This window comes from Ciconia boyciana, chromosome 4, assembly GCF_034638445.1.
Source record: "Ciconia boyciana chromosome 4, ASM3463844v1, whole genome shotgun sequence".
In the NCBI taxonomy this organism is placed as follows: Eukaryota; Metazoa; Chordata; class Aves; order Ciconiiformes; family Ciconiidae; genus Ciconia; species Ciconia boyciana.
Window position 1 is genome coordinate 26,074,560 of NC_132937.1, and position 20,583 is coordinate 26,095,142.

Sequence of the window (20,583 nt, forward strand, 5' to 3'; positions counted from 1 at the left end):
ACCCGAGTACACAGCCGGATTTAATTATCAAAAAATGATGCTGCATAAATGAAAAAAATATCGATCTTTTTGCATCAAAATGCAATCATGCCAAATCAAAAACAATAAATGTCCTTGAATGCAGATATATAGCAGGAAATAGGCACATACTTTTTATAGGTAAATTGCTTAAGGTATAATCTAGGCTTTAGTATATTTTCATTTCTATTAAATGAGGAGACGGCAGCGAACGCTGAGCTCACCGCATTTGACCATCTCGTTACACAAATCGCAGTTTATCTTTTGCGAAGCAAACAGCAAAACCAGCGCATCTAATTTTTGAAATTCTTCTGGCTTTTCTTTTTGACCTTTGGTATTTGTACGTATCGATGCTCTCTCTAAACCGTTGCACAAAAACACCTTGAAGTGTCAAGCTTTAAAAATGAGTCTTCTTTTCCCTTTCTCCTGTGCAGCCTGGATTATCTTGGCCTTGTCAAAATACATTCTCTAGTTAGAGGTTGGAAATATTTCCCTCCTGGCTCCCAAGTATTGATTTTTCAAGGCTCAGCTCTGCCTGTCAGCCGAGCGGAGAGGTGAGGGTTCGCCGGGCGCTGCCTGGCTCTGCCTCCTGCCCCGCCGTGCCCTGCCCGCCTCCGAGCCGCCCGGGATCGCCCACCCAGCCGCTCCCAGCGCGCTTCGCCTGCAAGGAGATTCCGGAGCCGCTGATGCTTTAACCCATTCACGCGCCCCCAGATTTGAGGATTCGCGCGATTCCTTTGGGGGCTTTGCACTCTGAAGGCTGGCTAGGTCCCGTCTGACCCTCCCTGGCTCACCGGCCCCACACCCCTCCGCGAGCCGCGCGGCACCGGGGCTTCCTCTGCGGGCAAACAACTGCCGTTTGTTAAAAACAATGTGCATCGCAGATTCCAACCCAAACGCAATTTTCCCTTAAATACCCTTGGTAATCCTGCCCACCGCCTCAGAAAAATCTCAGTGTTTAATTTATTTCAATTACTTTCTCTGGGGGAACGCAAACCAGGGGACAAGGGAAGAGCAGCACCGGGCACGCAGTGGTGTTGGGGACTTTCTGGAAGATTAATCCCCCTTCTTTGCTTGGATAGGTTTTCTGGGAGTTAAGAGAACTTTCTTCTCAGCACCCTCCTACCTTCGTCGTTTGTAACGAAGGCTGAGGTCCCTCCGCCACGAGCCCCCGCCTGCTCCGAGCGTGACTCACGCTGCTCCCATTCACGCCCGTCTTCAAATGCAAAGGCAGAAGTTTCTTAAATGGTGAAAAGACTTCAGATTACTGGCCAGCAAATCAGCAGCAGGAAAGTATTTACACGCCATCAGGCTGATGCCGCGAAACCAACTCTCTTCAATACAATTCAGTTTTATTTCACAGGCATATTTACACCGGGAAGTTCGACACGTACAGAGGATGGGGAGGGGATTCGTCAAGAAGCTGCTGGAGAGGGAGGCACTCGAACCAGGCACCACACATGGCGACTTCGATCATCACAGCATTTTCATACGGGTGTCTCATCGTGTCATCTTTTGCTTGTAAACTGCCAATGAAGCCACATACGTCTCCACGTGTACAAGGACAAGTCCAAATACAGTACTAACAAATCAATGAAGCGCCAAAAGCTTACACTGGACTGACAACACGCATTTCACTGCAGTGCTGAGCGAGCGAGGCTGGGCAGAAGTTCAGGACTGGGCTTAGCGGAGCCACCGAAGCGGAGGGCTGGGTCTAACAAGCGCGCAGGCACCAGCGACACGGGAGGGGATCTCCCCCGGGGACCACGCCGGCCCCTTGCCCAGCCCGAGGGCCGGGGGCACGGGGCGGACGGGCCCCAGCGCCAGTCGGAGACACGTCGGGGGTCAGCGACGCATCTCTCGCTACGAACGCTCGGCTCTGGCCACGAGAACCGATGCTCGGGACTGCGAGGAAAATTACCAGCTCGCTTCCGCATTTGAGAAAATCCATTACGCTTCTAGCTTAAAACAAACATTTTAATGCATATATAATTCAAGATGTTTGTTCACCATACCACAAAGGAAGTCACTGCAGGGGCACGGTCCACGTTCCTACTGGGGCCGCGTTTTGTTTTGAATGTAAACACATATATACGTGGTATCTACCGCAACCTAACGGACAGGACCCCGGGATCCCGGGGGGAGAACGCTTACAGGGTACCTTAGCACTCTCCTCACAAGCCTACACTGAAAATTACAGCATTTCATTCTACGGATGAAAAGCCTCTGTTAGCTCACCTTTTTGTTTTCTAATCTCCAAGGTTACATATATATCTGTATAAACACAATGTACATGCATGTTGCATTAGTTCACTTAGAAAAGACCCTGATATTCTACTACAGAGTTCTCCACTATACACTACATTCCCGCCAGAGAAAAGATTAAACTTTATGGCAGTTTGTGTTAAACATTCCTAATGGTCTTAATTTCTTGCTTTTTAATTTCTTTTTAAGTTATTTTTAAACAGCAAACAGATATGTAGCTTCTGGACTGTAAATCTCACTTTCATGTACAGTGTACTACACGGACCACCTAAAAAAAAAAAATCAATGCTTTTTATATTTAGAAGCCATTTTAAAAATTCCTTTATTCCTTTTTGGGGAAGGGAAGATTCTATAAGTAGCATTTTTACTTTATTATGTAAAGACAGCCTACTTAGTCCTGTGAGCTTTTCAGACAAAAATGGCAAAGAAAAAGCTATACAAACATATACATCAATATGTTTAAATAAAATAGTATTTTATAGATTTTTTTTCTTTACTGTGAGCATAAACCAGCATACTTTCACACTATTAAATATTTCACAAAATTAGATATGTAAGAAGAGGGAAGCACAGTCACAGCTAATGTTACACAGGAATATTCCTACTGAAGAAAGTGTTTCAATATATCCACTCAAATAACTTACCTTCTACAGACTCCTCATCATTTTCCAGCCAGAATTGCTCCCCACCGATGCCATTTGTGCCGCCTCCCTCCGGTCGCCCGGTGAAGCCACTGCGGGAGCCGTGGCCGTGACCGCGCAGGGTGGCACGGCGGGGGCGCGCAGCCTCGCTGCCCGGCACGGCCCGGCACAAATGGGAGCGGCTTTAGGGAGAAAAAGCTTTTTGTCTTTTTTTTTTTTAAATAAATACCTGCATTGGTAGCAAAACACACCTTTATATATAAATACTCCTTTTTTCAAGTTTGCTATTCCATCTTGAAGAGATTTTTTTTAATTTTTATTTACATGTGGACTATTACTTTTTCTTCCAGACTACAGCAAAAAGTGACTGGGCACAGCAGCACTTCCAATTCTCTTGAAAACTGAGACTTTGTATGAGGAAACACCCCTTCGGATCCGAACACAGACCACCCCCGCCCCGAAACTCCATCCCTCCCCATCCCGAGGAATGAGCCCCTCATTAAGAAACCCAAGTGCCTAGCTCCAAGATGCATCGCCCGCCGTCATTCAGTGGTCACGAGGAGAAAGTACATGTAAACACGAGCCTTTTCGGTAAACACTGAGGTTCTGCGAGAGTCTCCAAAGGAAAAGCATGTTTAATGAGGGCTGCTGCCTGAACTCAACATCCAGCGAGGAAGGGGCCGGGCTCGGCCCGGCTGCAAAGCCTGGTTTGATGATGCCGCTGCGGATCCGGCCGAGGAGTGCCGTCACAGTGCTACTGATCCCCGCTTCTGCTGCGCCGCACGAGGAGCACGTTCCCCCGCGCCGTCGCCTTCCTCCTCCCGGCTGCAAGGAAAAACCAGCCAGCGTCAGCGCAGCCACCCCGCGGAGCCGGGCAGGAGCCCGCCGGTGGTCTGCAGGCGCCGGCGTGGGCATCAGAGACAGCGAGAGGGAGAACTACGAGGGACTTTGAAACAGAAATGGGGCTCTAGCGCGGGGGATTTACCCTAGACCATAAAGCGATGCTCCTTGCCGTCGTGAGCCATGAGGATGACGTTGCGGTTGGAGGTCCAGATGAGCCGGGCCAGCCTAAGGGCGTTGTGGGAGCCCGGCGAGGCCGGCTGGACAGGGGGCACCTGGTAGGTTTTGATGCAGCGGAGCTGGGGCGCGGAGTTCAGCATGCCGATGCTCCCCAGGAGAGAGGTGTTCATCTGCAGAGACACCCGCAGGTGACCCGCCCGGCCCGTGGGCTTCCGGGGAGGGTCGCCACCCGCAACGCCCACCCCGACCTCCTCCCGCTGCAGCACCCCTGCGATCCCCGGGACCAGCGGCTGTCTCAAACCAGGCTTAATTAAAATTTTGTTAGAGTTGGGCCAAGCAACGCCGCTTAATTGGGAAGGGAGCCGAGCGTTTAGGCGGTGCGCTGGGCGGTCTGTATGGTGGTTAATGACCGCAGCGGGGCCCGACGAACTCAGTGCGCGTACCTTACTGCGCTCCTTGGGGGCAGCTTATCAAGGCACGCTAAGCGTAAGCATACACGATCAGAATTTAAGTTAAAACCATGAAATATTAATAAGATTATATTTATGCTAGAATATTATTTATCAAAATCATAAAAACACTAGAGCAGCTGTGCAGAATGAAGAGCAGCCATCATCATAGGCACAAACAGACAGAACCCAACAGCAGGAGCTTTTTTATTGCCTGGTAGATGAAGCGACCGTTCAGAAGAGATCTGTTGAGTTACTCCTTGGAAAGCAGGCCAATTATTGCCGATGCATCTTGTCTGGCCCCACGTTTTTAAAAATGAGATTCTCTGATCTAAGCCACCGAGATACACAAAATCCTACACTTTCTGAAACGCTGCTTCGCTCTCAAAAACCTTTCCATCCGCATGCATCGCAACCCTAGGATTTCCATCAGCAGGCGGCCGGCCAGCCGGCTGCATCCCCAAGACGTGCCCCACGAAACCTTGGCGAATCCTGGGACATTTAAGGCGCGTTATTGCTGATGCCACGTCCTGAATTCTGATCAGTACAAAGTACAAGCCATTACTTTTTCCTGGCTCTTCGCGGCAGCAGAGCGGTGTCAGAGAGTGTAAATCATGGCATCTTGAGCAGGGAGCATGCAAGCACCACTGACATTTTCACAATTTAAATCATCTTGAGTAATAACCCTTTTAAGATGACTAATGTTACTGATTTTCCTGCATTAATAATAGTGCCAAATAGAACACAGAAGGGAAAAATCACTAGTGCACGAGGTCACATTTTAAAACTAAATGTGTAGGCATATTTAACTCTTTATGTAAAAGCCACTTCAAAGTGAACATTTATACACCTGGAAGAGCGTGGCAGATCACCATTTAAAACTCGTGCCTGACTTTTCTCCCTGCTAATTCTAAAAGATCTGGCCTGACTGCTTTCCGGGTTTTCCCTGAGCGCTTCAATTGAACAAACCTAACTGATGGATGAAGATTCGTGCTGTTCTCATTTACCGTTCCAGAAAGCGCACAATTTAGTGATGAATAATAATTTAGTAATTTTTTATGGCACCTGTAGAACTACTGAATGACACAGAAAACCAGGGAAGTGTGTTAAAGAATATAACGGGTACTTATGGGCATACTGAGTTCTGTTTTGTGGTCTGATCAGTGTAAGACTCAATGATTTTAATAGTGCACATTGCCTGATCAGATCAGTTCCTTCCAAATAACATATTTTTTAAGTCTAAAGCCCTCTGAAGGAAGAAAAAATCCTGCTTGGGGAATGTAGGCAGCAGCCTACAACTGACAAAAAGTATTTCTACTGACATGAGATTACAAAGAAAAAGACTGCTCATACGTTAAAGAAAATAAACGGTAGGTACTTCACAAAATGGTGGCCTGACTCTCAGTTTCTCCTTGTGCTTCAGGCCCTCTTTATATGGTTTACGTCTCAGCTCTCCTGTTTTCGGGGTTATTAGGGAACCGGCAGACAGCTCCACGCTGCGCGGCACGGCTCAGCACAGGAGTCGCCGACGCTACGGCATGTGGGCTCGGAGCGGAGCAGTTGTGTCCGCGGAGCAGAGGGACACGGGCACTGCAGTCCTGGGAATCAGAGTTTCGCATCAAGCTTAAACAAAACAAAAAGGAGACGTTCCCAAAGCTCGCTCTCTGTGGGAACTGACGGGGTTGAGGAGTTAGAGAGGAAAACTCACTGCCGGTAGGAAGGGGACAGGCACTGGCGAGAAGGCGCTGCCCCGGCCCCTGCAGAACTAGCTGGGGGTCTCCGACATGGCTCTATGTTTTATCTGGTGGACATTTTAGGTATGTGAAATTGAACTATTACAGCAGCATTGTACTCAAACTTTACACATCAAATATGAAAGCTTATCATTTGAGAATGTTCTTTGATTGCCCAGAAGTGACGTACCGATGTGCGTGCACACAGCCCCATCCCTCACCCAGGGACGGCTGCGAGAAACGCGTAAAGAGGAACGACGACAGGAGAAATCCCCGGCGTTACAGGGACATGGCTACTCAAAGCCGCCTTCACAGGCCTGACGGGACGGCGAGGGAAGAGCTGCGCAGCGGAGAGGCCCTGGGGCACCAAGCCTCGGTCCAACAGCCGCCACTGCCCTGCCTGCGGGGTGCCGGGAGGCAGAGCAGCACGCTCGCTTCGGCAGGCGGGGAGGGCAAGGTGGGAGGGCAGCACGGGGCCCACGGCGCGTTGGGCTGGTGAACGACAAAACTCTGTGCTGAGCTTTCAGCTTCTGCCCTAACTTCTGGGACTCCCCTGTCGTCAGCATTTCCTTATGTATTACGCCATTACTGAACGACGTTAAAGGAAAATCCCAAACACGAGTTCATTGACCACGCGCATGCAGACAGACGGGCGGTAACGCATCCTTACCTGCCAGAAGGAGAGGTGGCTGTCGGAATTGGAGTACGTGGCGAGGTACCGGCCGTCAGGGGCGAAAGCCACCGCAGTTATGGGTCCCTTATGGCCGTGGATAGTCTGGCAAGAGGGGGAGAGAACGGGAACAGAGAAGATTCACTACCTGCCACCACGATGCTGCTGAACACTTTTAAGCACACTCAAATGCACGAGTACATGAACTTCTAGAAACCTTTTCTGGAAGACTGAGGGACACCATTACCGTCAGTAAAAGGTAAATACTACGTGGAAATACCTCTTCATTTTCACCTGCATTTTCTGGCATTCTAGCACTCATTTTCTGACTCGTCGTGTCAGTTGGCAAATACCCCTGCGGAGCAAAGCAAAGCTCTTTTGCAGAGGTCGGTTCCCGTCGGTCGGGGAGGACAGGACGGAGGCACGTGCTGCTCCCGCGCGCCCGAAGGAATGGCACAGAATGCGACTCCTGCCGTGCCGCACACAGGGACTTGTGCTCAGCGCAGAGAACGCCCTCTCCTCAGGGCGTTTAAATGCCTCCAGACAACCCGAAACGTGAAAGCACACCACTGAAATGTCTCATCGGGTGGGACTTAAGCACATGCCGCTCAGTATTAAATACCATGACAATTTCTTTTAAGTGTTCTAATAGCTGCTTAGCCAATAAAACAGAATTAAATCATCATATGAACACCTTCCCTGCCAAATCCAGTTTTTAAAGCAAAGTAATTTGTCACGTATATGAACATAAACATGTCTTTAACGGGAATTTTTAAAAAAATCTAATACTTACACTCCCAAAGGAGTGTAAATGGGACGCCTAGGAGCCTTCCGCTGGCTAGGCGGTGGGCAGGGACGGCGAGGAGCACAAACCCACCCCCGCCTCTACAGAAACGTCACCCCCTTCAGAGTGCTAGACGCTTGCAGCTGGCTCCTGGCACCAGCACGCGCGGGCGCTGAACGGCGGGGGGCAGGCACGGCTGCACCCCACGTGCCCCAGCACCGCTCCCCTCCGCCGGGCCACGACGGTGGGTTACGTTACCACACTCCTGCCCCTGCTCTGTCTTCAGGATAGCTGTAACCTACTCTGCACGGAAACAGAAACGACAAGACCACAAACTCCATTCCAATGGCACAGGAACGTAATCACGTTTTTGTAAAAAACTCCCCAAGAGGCAGACGACGGACTGCAGGCTTACGTCCGCCCGCAGCGGTATGGGCTCCTCCTTTACAGCTGCACCTCTGCGTGCACAGACTATCGTTTCACTCACGGAGTCCTTTCTACTCCAACAAACAACAGAAATATTTCCATTGCAACGTAAAGGATCTAGGCATGCTTACGGAGAACGAATCCCAGACGCGGGGGGTGGAACTGTCCCGACAGCAGGCACAGCTGCCCCCTCGCAGCGCTGCGCCTGCCCTCCGAGCGAGGGCATCCTTTGTGCCCCATCTTGCGTCAACTAGAAGCGTGCAATTAAAATCCTTTGGACTACCGCCATAAAAAATGTAATTAAAAGTTCAAACCTTATATTGTAGATGAAGCGTAAGGCATTTTTTTTCAGAAATAATACAACAACTGGAAGATACCTAGGCTCTCAGATTAGAGCTTGAACTATTGTTTGAAACACATACTTCTCACGGCAGCACATCACAGATGCATAGACACGCACCACACATTCGTGATGCACCTCTTCTGCCACCAAAAAATTTTCCAAGGCCAAGTAACAGACTCCTGGCTCCGGACGATCTTTGACAACGTTGGAGGTTACATACCCCGTACCATCACCCCCCCAGCACACCCTTCTGCGCGGTGTCACGCCAGCAACGGGGTCCTCGCAGGCGAGGCAGGAGGTCGGCCCTCCACCCTGGCTGTGCCACCGCCCGCTTGCGACAGCTTAGCAGTCACACGTCCTTCTGCTCGCACGCCACACGTAGAGCTGTGGTCTCACCAGCATTCAATGCTTGTTTTTTACAACATCCAACAATATAAACACGTATGTCAGAAACGCCGTGAAAAATGACTCACCTATTCCATGGTCAGAGTCACCGTCAAGATCTTATTTACTCATTACCTGAGGTTACTGTTTAACAACTGCAAAATACGCGGATGCTTTACACAAGACAGACTCATTTGTGTTATGTCTTCTCTACCGCTTTGGAGATCTTAAAACGGGCAAACCCAGGTAGCTCACCTACCCTCCCATCTTATACCCCAGTGGTACAAGTCCGAGAGCCTCTCTCGTAGCTGGTACCCCGCTCCGGTCAGCGCCAAGGGCTGGTTTCTCCCAGCTCACCAGGGATCCGGCCCGAGGACGGGCTCCAGCGAGTGCCGGGAGAGCGCCGGCAAGCACCGGGGCTGGTGTCAGAAGCGCACAAAGTACTTCTTCAAAAATAGCAGCTCTTTCTGCATTCAGAGAGAGTGTGCCAACTTTAAATTGGCAGGGCTTAACTGCGCGAGAAAAGACTTTGTAATATTCATTGCCTAAAATTAGGCTGCGAAAATAAAAGTAGTGCTCCTGCACCCATCACTGGGACATTAAAAGATGAAGCCCTACTCAGAATGGTACACTGCAGCTACAGTCAGCCTTGTACATTACGAACCCATGAATATATTCATTTCTTGTTTATCATGTAAAAGGTGAGTGAACTCCAATAGAACCCCAAACCTATCTCTTTAATGTAATCACCGCAGCTTCGCATGAAAGTTTGAAAGGGCAATTAATTAGATGATCCCATGTTTAGACCAATCAAACCCTTTAGCACTTAACGAGCAAGTAATACTTGTCAATAAAATATGTTTTGGTAATACAAAGGTAGAAAATCAATAGTACTAGCACACTTGTTGCTCTTTTGACTACTGAAAACGTGTTCCAATAAGTACAATCCTTAAGGGAATTCATCTGCTTTGTTATTTAAAGGAAGCGCTTCTCTAATTGATGCTAATCCTTTCAAGCCAAGATTTATTTTTTCGTGCGCCATCTAAACGCGCGCTTTGCAATGCTCATCTTGCGTTTCCGAGGCCAAGGAGTAAGCGTAACAAAACCAAATTATTGCTGCTCATTCAAAGCATTCTGCTTGCGCCCGTACGTTTGGTGCTTAGACTCCCTCGGCTGGCACCGTGTGGCCGCGGTGCCGAGCACCGCATCAATGGATGACAGCACTAACGCCTCGACGGAGGACGCACGCCGAACGCTCGTTCCTTGGGATTGCTTTCCCGTTCCTATTTGCAGTTTTTCAGCTCCGAAGCAGTTATATTAGCACACGATGAAAAGCATGCAAAAATCGGTGCGATACGGGTTTGGAAACAGTCTGAATTCTGAACGGCAGAGATGGTGGGACAACGTGCAGCTGCTTGCAGCTTCCCTCTGCCCAAGCAATTGTTTTTTAATGGGAGGATGCTCCTGGGAGACTATTTGACTTCTGCACCTGCCGCCGTCGTTGTCCTGTAACACATGATATACTGAAGCGATGACAACCTAATTCTAAGTCCAATATTTGGTAAACTCTACATTGAACTGCAATATTCTGTTAGAGGTGACATAAAAAATAAACGCTGTATCACCACAGCGATTTTATTTTAATAAATACACTGAAATGCATACTTTAAATTGATAAAGTAACTTATGTACTGCTAGAGGGACATACTAATATTTTACCACCTTTATTATTAGCTATTTATATTCCCAATCTCTAGGGGTACCTTAACTAAAGCGAAAAAAAAATTCCCTTACTGAGAACGCAGCATGCCTAACGCCTGCCCCGGAAGCACTGCCCTTCCAGTACCCATCACGTGAAAGACGTGCCAAGGCAGAGGCTTGCCACAGCTAAGCAATACCCTTCAAATGATGTGCCTGCTTTTAGGACGGAGCAGTATGAAAATATCAGCTCCGACTTTTGCATGGGATACAAATCACCTCTGGGCAAGGAATCGTTATTTGAAAATTAAGGAGGAGGCGATTCCGTAACGCCTTCATGGATCAGTCAGGAGTGGCTGGCAATGATTTCGTGGGCAATTTCAGCAGCCAAGCTGGGGTGATCTGCCACAGCGACCGCCTCGAAGCCCTCCCCAGAAAGCAGGCATAAACACAACTTTATACAAGAACATAACTAAATGGCAAATCTAAAGCTCAGTACGCTAAAGGCAAAGCTTACTAAAAGACAGTTAACAACTGAAATGGTAAGCTGAAAATCATTGGTGTTGATGGCACTACTGAAAAAAAGTAACTCTCCCTCTACTTCCCCCGCCCCAACTAAATAAAAAATAACGCACACTTAGAATACATCTTAATAAATAGAGGTAGGTCTGGCAGATCAGGCATTCTTAGAAATGAGCCACAAGGAAAAACCAGGTTAGTAGTGCTTTCCTGTCATGCATATACCTCTCTGAGGTCCCCCGGCAGTGGCATGCACCGAGTGATTCCACATCACGCAAACAAAAGGGTTCTTTCCTTGTTGTTGGGGGTTGGTTGGTTGGTTTGTTTTTAACTTAAAAATTAGAAGTTGGATTTTAACGCTAACGTAGGGTGCAAAACCCTGCAGAACATATATAGAGCCCAAACTGTGAAGAGGAATAAATATCGGCCTTTGAGATAATGATAAAAATGGCAGACCTACGAAGTGAATATATAAAAATAAATACTTTCGACGCCTGCGGCAAAGGTAAACACGAGCCCCCGCAGTGCCGGCTCGGCCGCTCTCGCTTCAGTCACAAGGAGATTAACAGCACCATCGCCAGGCTGCGATGTACTGTGCCCGGGACCCATTTTTCTTTTTTCTTCGGAGATTGTGAATCTTATCTTTGTTTGCAGCAGCACTCCTTCCTGGGCTCCCGCACATCTGTCTTCTTTTGCTACACGGTTCTTCACATCAGACTTTCACGTGACAATTTTACTTATTTCAGAATATATGCGCTCAAGATCGGTACCTACAGCGGAGGGGGCACCAGGGATTTCCAACAGATGGTAGGAAGTCGCCATTTGCCAGCGTGCTCCTGACCTTTCGCTTCCGACGGCCGTTGCCATAGCTGTGCCTCTTTAACCCTACCCTGCCGTCCACAGGCTTCTGGGCTCGGGGCCCTTCCTCTCCGGGGGGCGACCGGCGCGGGCGGAGGGCAGCAAGCAGGGACACCGGCACCAGCCCTGCCCACGGAGGGTCCGGCAAAATGAGTATTTAAACACAGCAGACGTAATCTACTCACGTGCCCCCACCACAAGGAGGATTTATGTAACTCCCTACTATATTTTAATTCTGGTTTTAATAGAAATATGGCGGATTCTGAATAATATGAAACTTCAAAGTCCCACGCTTCGAAGTCTAGAATCAGGTGAGGTCAGTACGCTACTCTTTGTGTTTAAAACCAGGGGGAAAGGCGCTCGTTCACAGCTGTCCTCACCGGCGGAACCAGCCAGGCGCAGCCTCTCCTCAGGGCGGGCTCTGCCCTAGCCAAGGCCAGGCGTCCCCCGGCAGCCACCACGCCGGCCACGGCCACGGCCACGGCCACGGCCACAGCCGGCTGCGGGGAGCGGGCAGGCAGGGGCTGGGCATCCTCAGCTTTTGGGTTTTTATAAAAACGCAGTTATGCAAAACTAAACGGCTTCACCTGAAAAGATATCGAAAATATGATCTCATTTGTCATACCAAAAGTAAATTCTTTCAAGGTGGCACTTCAGAGGTTTTTATGAACGCTTTAAAAAATAAATCCCCACTTTCCAAGCAATTTAGTGGAAATATCTAAAATACTATTAACTTAAAACAGTTTCAGTATCTTTAATAATTCAATTCTATGTTAGTTCCAGGAATACTAACAATTGCAGTAAAAATTTCAGGACTGTACTGCGAAAAAGAGTGTATTTGCATCTTTAAATTAATTTTCCTCCTGTCCTTCAAGTGGCTTCTCAATACTATCAAGATAAAGTCAAAGCGCGTGTATTACATTTTTTTAACTTAATAAAATACATAACTTAATTTTTAACCTTACAGTAATACAATTTTGCACCAGCCATTACAATTACTCAGTATTCAAATGTGCCGTGCGTGATCCGACAGGCAGCGCTCAATGGGAGCAGAAAGTGCCCTTGAACGGCCGTGTATAAAAATACATTTATCACTGGAGCGGCAGGCCGGCTGTCAGTCAAGATGTGCCTCTCATTTGTTAGGAGGTTCTCCTGCTGCGAGTCCCTCATTACAATTTGCTTTTACGTCCTGGGCAAATGACAACCAGAAAATGAGGCGGCTTCTTCCTCGACCAAACTTAATCCAGAAAAAATTAGATGACAGCTGCAGCCACCCAAGTGTTACGGGACGGTTTAAAACCGTCCCCAGCTCGTACGGCTCCAGCCCCGAACCACTTCACGACGCTGCGCGGAAGAGCCGAGAACCGGCCTTCTCTTCCCCGAAGCCAAGGCCGGAACAGAAGCGTGCGCTCGGGTCTCCAAAAGCCAACCCAGCCCGCCTTTCAAACACCCTCGCTCACAAACAGCTGACGTACGCTCGCGCTTTAGGAACGGGCTTGTCAGTTCCAGATTTTCATGGGGACCATCAAAAGCCATAGGGCAATTACTTGCCCCCGAACATGTAAACCAGCCACTCCGTAATGTCAGCAGGGATTTTTTCCTCTGTGAAACCAATGCCACTCTACTTTATTCCACGGTTCATAATACCGTAATGTAACCTCGGAATATCTGCATGAGTACGTGTTAGACAACTTGGTATCGGTATTGAAATCCCTATCTCCTCAACAATTACCATTTTAAAAGAGGTTTCAACAGCTCAGAGGCTAAGCATTATGCTTTAACTTCTAGGAAAATAATTTAAAATATGAATTCTGAGTATGATTAGGATATTCTTACCAATGAATACGGAAGAAGAAAGTGCTTAATATTTTTTCCAGATTTTTAGTAGCGTTTTGCAAGATATAAAAGAATTAATTTAAGTCCCTACCCAAAGGGGGATAATAATAATTACAAGCAGGTTGTGTAAAAAACCCAACAACTCTAGGTAGGAATCTAGAGAAGTTCGCACTGGACAAACACCAGGTCTCTGGATTCGCACCCGCTCGCTGCTGGGAAGCCCTGGGAAGCCTTAGGTCTGGAACCACAAATCCCTCAAGGCCGACGTTCAGCGGCAGCGAGGAGGCTTGGGCTGATACCCCAGCGCCAGAGCACTTCACAGGGAGCGGAGACACTGAACGCTCCCCAGAAAATCCCAGCATGGACCAGATTTACCATGTACTACGTGGACTTCATCTAACCCCCTACCGCAACGCAAATCATACCTGTAATGGGAAGAGCTGTAGAAATTGCTGGAATGACAAAATTAAACCCCAACGACAGCAATCCAAGCAGCGCGGTGTAAGGCTGATCGGAGGCTGCACTGCAGCGCAGCACCGCGAGGAGGGAGGCAAGGGCAGGAGCGCGCTGGCCGGATGGAGCGCTGGAAACTTTTTAAAAAATTAATCGAATGGGTATCCAATTCTAAAGGCAACAAAGCGAGTTCATGTAATGACTACCTGAAGGCCTTAGGGAAAAATACTTGCTCTTTGTAATAGCTTTGGCAGAAGGAAGGAAGCCTGTGGAGGCTACCGGTACCCCCGCCCCGGTACAGAACGCGCAGCGGCACTGCCCCTGCGCCCCGCACAACTCCTGCCACGGCAGGGCAAGCGCTCCGAGCAAAACCCAGCCGACTCCGTTATTCAGCCACGGGAGAACACGCAACCCACGGACATGAACTGAGCAGAACGACAGATTCCGGCTACGTGATTCAGGCGTGATTTGCGATTTTAAAAAGTGAGAGTAAAAGTAAGTAGTATTAAAACAGATTTCAGGAGCAGATAGGATAGGCGACGTTATTTTCCTAGCAAACACGTAAGTGTGATACAACTCTCACCAGTGAACTGTACTGAAACAACCGACTTCATAGCACAGTCTTTTTTTAAACGTAAGAAACTTAAGGAAAGGAATAAATCGTCACCTAGATAACCCTGTATGGCTCACAGCACTGGACAGTGATGAGAGAGAGAACGTGCTCTCTAACAGATACTGTTTGTCAAAACCTCATAATTTTCATTAAAAGTGAGGCCCTATTGAAAGAATAAGCTATTAAAAATTTGAACTAGACTAAGAATGAAATGCTGCCCTACAGCGAGTTAACAGGAGATGGGAATACACGGAGCATCTCCTCTTCCTAGGTAGTCACTTAGTTAGGGAAACACTGCTTAACAGTAGGAGTTAAACCAAGCAAAAATCTGCTTTTCACCTGCCTACATATGCTGACCTCTGTCTGACAGCTGATAATGGGAGTACGTAGCAGCTGGAGCACGAAGCATTCCCAACCTCTAAAACTTCTCCGGCGATGAGCGAGATGTGCTCGCAGCAATCCCAGTTTTTCTCCTTTCCTATTCAAGCAACCGTCACGAGATCTGCAGCCAGGCACAGCGTTCCCAGAAGTCTCCCACTCTTTCCAGTCAAAGTGCATTTTGCTAAGGTACCCTTTGGCTAAAATTAATTCTAAGCTGTGTCAGTATAGATGAAACTGTGAGAGCTATGGGATTTTTGGCACAGCGAGAAGCACTCGTCCTCAACCAGTTCCGTTAAGATGCAGCTCTCCCCTTTCAGCTCCAGCTTTACTCACCCAAGTTTTAAAGACAACTAGTTAGAACAACGTCACAGTCATATCTGGAGCACCAGAGTATTTTTAACCTTTGACTTCAGAGCCTTCAATGCACTTGCAAAACACACAAATCCATAATTCCCAAGTGACCCGAGACGCTGGAGAAGCGTTCCGCAACTCCAGCAGAGGAGGAGAAGCTAACGAGATCAGTGCTTCCCGCCAGGACGGCGGGGTTTGGGGACTTAATTATCCTTCTAGAAGTGTCTTCTGCCCTGCGGACTCTGGGAAAGCAACTCTGCTGTCATTTTTGAAGCAGCCTTCTGATTCTCACCGCTCCTCGCTCTAATTTGCTAGCCAGCATCGGCCGTCTTTCCAGATCTTTAGCAGTTCCTGGGCAAACCGTCACCTGCTGCAGAACTCCCTGCCGCTGCTTGTTCTTTCCACAGCTACCACTTGCGTCCTCTTCCAAGGGTCACAAGCATCAGCATCAAGATTATCAAAACAAGCGGGAACTTGGAAATCACAGGCCTCAATTTTGAAATTTTTGGAGAACATTTTCTTACAAGTCTAAGTCTTTCTTACAAGTAGTTTGTGTACGACGGTTTACACTTCGCGATGCAACGTCACTGCATTTGAAAAACGCAGCAGCTTTTTGACTTTTTTTTTTTTTTTTAAATAATTTATGCTTCTTTCAAGACCCACCTGGGCACACCGGCTAGACCCCCATGTGCAAACACGCACATGCAGCGATCTCCACCGGCACGCCGTGCCACCCTCTCGTCACCGCAAGCGGTGCTGGATAGGACCGCCAGAACCGCAGCGCGCAATGAGCAGTCCTCCCTGCCAGTACATCCCCGTTTACTGCGAAAAAAGTCCTCCGCCTCACAAGAGTTTCACTTTTCTAGCGCCAAACAGGCACGTATCTTTGTATTACAGAGATCATGGACATCAGCATATTCCACAACATTTTGCAATTAAAACATCACTAAACAACGGGTGGAGGGGAAGAGGGTGAAGTACTCCGGGCCTGGCATCCAAAATGCACCTGGGTGTTCGGAAACCCCGTGAATATTATCAGGGCCACTTAGTTCACACAACTGCTCTAAATTTTCGGAAAATTAATTCATGAAAATAGTAATAATACCTGAAGCATTATATGCCCTTGCACAGCTATAAAATCTTAAAACAAATTAGTGATCAATAATTACTCAATAACTGACGAAGTATAAGAGACAATATGTTCACAATTTTTTCTGGTTATGAGTTATGAAATATGTTATGGATACAGATTTTCCTTGCTTGGTGTTAATTGTTTCAGTTCCTTCCGAAAGGTACTTTGATATCTGGATTAAAAGCTTGAGTTCCATCGCAGATTTTCTAAGTCCCTCCCTATCCACAGCTGAAAAGCCATTTTGCAGCCGCTCGCGGCAATGCTGGGGCTGAATCACAAGCAGGTCTCCCAGCGCCTCCCGGCGAAACGCGGCCCTGGCAGCGGAGCTCTCCTGTGGACTCCGCGGGTCTCACCGAGCCCCTGCTCCCCCAGGACTGCAGCCCTTCCCCGTGCTCGGACACCTACAGGTCTCACACTTACGGATGCGAGAAGCAAAGCAGAAAGCAGTCAGGCGCAAAGCCCGAGTTCAGGACCGAGCTCTTTCCTAACAGAGAACAAACCCCCGAAAGCAAAAATGCATTCACAAAGGTCATGTCTAGATTGGAGAAACAGGTCAGTTTAAACACCAATGTGTTAGCAACACGGTTTTAAACAGGTCTGTACATCTACAGAGAGAGTCATGTTCACATACGGGCTCGTTGGCCATGGGCAACCCTAAAGGGAGAAACCCAGACTGGCCCATCACCATTTAGTCCACATTAGAGCTCTATTTATACTTAAAATACGGAATATAAATTAAATGTGACTTTGCAAGTTATGAATTGTGAGTTAACGTCAGACTCAAATTTTGGTTTTAAAAGGTATTTGCATACCCTCTTGTTTCAGCTTTTCTTTAAAGGACGTGATAGTCCTTTAGAAAAAAGGATGACAGTTCTCACACACAGAGGTGACTGACGACAATTTATCTGGCTAAACACTGCCAAATCGGCACGGAGTCATCTAGGGATTCTCTCTTTAACAAAAATAGCATTTCTGAAAAATTATTTCCCATGAAAGTCGTAAGAACAATGCAAAAAAAAAAAAAAAAAATCCTTATTCCCCATCCCAGCTGGATGGTTCCCTGGACAGCTCCAGAAAACTGCTTTAGCAGCGCCTGAAGAAAAAAGCTTTTCACGGAGGGGAAAAAGAAGAGTGAGGCCACTTTTTGTGTAGGAAATAGTGTCTGAATAGGAAGTAACAGCTAAATTAGACAGAATTTTAGATAGATGGAAACTCAGTTTTCTTTACAGAGCTCAGTATAACATCTGCATACCCACTTTTCTGTCTCTGCTCCTAGGGATGCTACTAACTCGGTGCTGCGATAAGTCTGTACTGATATAATCCGCAGGGGGCCTGTGGCCTCCGAGGCTGGTCAGTAAGTTTAATACCTTTTTCCAGTCTATTTGACTTTTGTATACTGAATTGTACCACTTCAAAAAGAAAAAAACCCTTAGTGGAATGGATTACACTGTCGGCTGAGGCATAAGAGTTAAGTAGAAAGCCATATTTTTTGAATCAATTTGAATCAAAATTGGAATCAATTTTTTATGTAATTTTTACTAACATTGATTATTCAAGAGCAGTCCTGATTTCTGCTCTTGGACTCCCAGTCCTCACTTGGCATCTAGCCCTGCCTTCCCACTTCCAACAAGATGCTCCTGGATCTGCAAAGGCGCTATGCCCACAGAGGCAGAACAGGCAAGCTCCTTTAAACCAGCTCCAAATCCACTAAAAAAAAGCACAGAAAGAGAAAAAACTGTCTTTTAGCAAACTAGCGCTGCTGATCAGCATGACCTAAAAAGCAAATTTAGTGATTCCTGAGGCCTCATTACTTTGCCTACTGAGGCTGGGAAGTTGGAGTGGAGTTACGGTATGAATTTATAGTGCGTTCGCTAAGCTGTATGTGAGGACGCTCGGCCTGCATTTGTTGCTTGTAGCTTAATGCATATATTTATATGTGGAAAGCAGATTCATCTGCAATGCACAGAGGCAGATTTGGTGCAGACCAACAATATCCAAGTGGAGAGTTAAAGCAGAGGAGTTAGTGTCCTGTAAATTCACACCTTGTCTAAATGTCTAAATCCCCACCAGCTTCCCGTGTAGAAGCATATCAGCACAGTTTACTCTCATAAAACAGACTGCTAAATTACCGCCAGCTAACCAACTGGGCTTAATTAAACACGGTTTTTAAAAGACATTGGAGAAACTTGAAAAAAGTGGCTATTTTGTTATTGCATCCCTAATGTAGCTGGGATTTGCTGTCGATAGGATAAGACCATTTCTTGTCACAATGAAAATGAATAAAATCCCTCAACTGTATTATTGGGCATGTTTAGAAAATCGGGGTAAAGCTACTGCAGCCTATAGGGAAAACGGGTCTGTCACACAGCGGAGAGCACGATGCCTTCCTTCTGCTGTGAGGCTACCTTGCACTGGAAGTACAACGCAAGAACTAAAGAGCGAGGCTTGCACCTGCATCAACGAGGACATGAAAACGTAAGTGCGGTTAAGTCCTGGTGCAGCCGAAACACGTCCCCTTTAATTCCTGCCCCGCTTGCCAGCGACGCACTTCTTACTACCTTGTCTTACGTGACTATGGATCTTCCCTTGTGAACTTTGCTATTGCTTATGTGAGTCCGGTTCTGAAGAAAACCAAACAGGAGGCACCCCCAGCCCTGCTGCACACCACCACGGCTGGCTGTGCCACAGCCAGGGCACAACGGGGTATTTGTAGGGCAGAAGCACACTGCATTAAATGCGCTTGCACACGTGCCGCGCGCCTGGAGGACAGCACGACGGCGTTTGCGCCGCAGCCTTACGGCTTCCCTTCCCTTCCCGCCTCCAGTGAGAAAAGGATTTTGGCCCATAAAATGGAAAGGTTATACTCAGTAATTATCTTTCATCTGCAATTTGCGGATGCACGTTTCTGCTAAGAAGTCTTCCTGCCTCATCTGAACTTGTCAGCGCGACACTGTCAGTAAATGCACTTACAGGTTCAGATTGCAGGATAGCTATCTTTCTTTTTCTACCTTTAAAATACCGTATTTGAGAACAGTGTCTTTTATTCAGTAATCCAACTTAACTAAAACAAGCCATCTGACATCAGCAGCTATTCATTCCAAACATAATATGAAATCATTTTCTGCCTTATATAAGAATAAAAATTTGCAAAGGCATCTAGGTACTGAAATAAAATACTGCTATGCACAATTCAATTACTGCTTTGACTGCTGAAGCTCTGATTTTAATTCTGCAGTGAGCCAAATAAAGTACCCCGGACCAAACAGTATTGATTCTAGCCGATGTTTAAAAGCATCTTTGGCTTTGAAACAAACCGAACCAAAACCCAGGCTTCTCTTTAATCTCCCAGTGCAAACGACAGAGTTTTTATGCACCAAAGCTCGTATCCGCATCGCCTGTGGATTCCTCCCGGGGAAGCACTTGGGGGCTGCCGAAGCAGCGATGCTCGCCGCAGCGATCCCACAGAGGGGACCGGGGCTCCCCCAGCTCCACGTCCTCCGCTGGCCGCTCTCCCCACGGACGCCCACCCGGGCAGGAGCAAGCGCCAGGGCGAGGGAGTGCTTACAGAGGAAAACGTCCACAGGATGAGATCCTACGTAGCTAAACAAACCATTTGGTTTCCTGACAAGCCCTTTACGCACCCAGTACTACAGGTGTACAGCAGGTTTACACCAAGCACGGCTCACTTCAGTACCAGTTTCAAGTACCTCTATGAAATGCAGTTCTAAATATCTGTGATGAAAACCAAGATGTAATCAATGAAAACAGAGTATTTTATGGCTTTCTTGACTATACAGTGTGCTTTTCTCCGCGTGCACTTTAGCAAGCCATTCTCTATTCGCAGGGAACGCGGACCTGATTGCAAGTCCCAGCTGGTGTCCAGACCCTGGGAACCCCTCGGTGTACACGGAACCGCATCGGTAACAGCAATGGCATTGGCTTCTGCAGGCTGCTTTCCAGGAGACAAAGTTTTCGTAAATTACACAACAAAATGTACAGCCACATATAC

At 47.6% G+C, this 20,583-nt stretch overlaps 1 protein-coding gene across 10 annotated transcripts in view; it reads right to left on the reverse strand.

The window, feature by feature from the left end:
• Nucleotides 1-1,388: 1,388 nt before the first annotated feature.
• The window catches only part of WDR7 (WD repeat domain 7), a 149,037-nt gene continuing 129,842 nt past the window's right edge, over nt 1,389-20,583 (reverse strand). For 7 of the 10 annotated variants that reach the window (XM_072861008.1, XM_072861010.1, XM_072861005.1 and 4 more), the window contains 3 exons: nt 6,797-6,901; nt 3,910-4,114; nt 1,390-3,749 (listed from right to left, as the gene is read on the reverse strand). In XM_072861008.1, coding sequence (XP_072717109.1) covers nt 3,911-4,114; nt 6,797-6,901 — 309 coding nt within the window. In that variant the 3' untranslated portion in view covers nt 1,390-3,749; nt 3,910. Of the gene's footprint in view, nt 3,750-3,909; nt 4,115-6,796; nt 6,902-20,583 lie in introns of those variants that run through there. The other 3 variants (XR_012042405.1, XR_012042404.1, XM_072861013.1) reach the window with 2 other exon arrangements.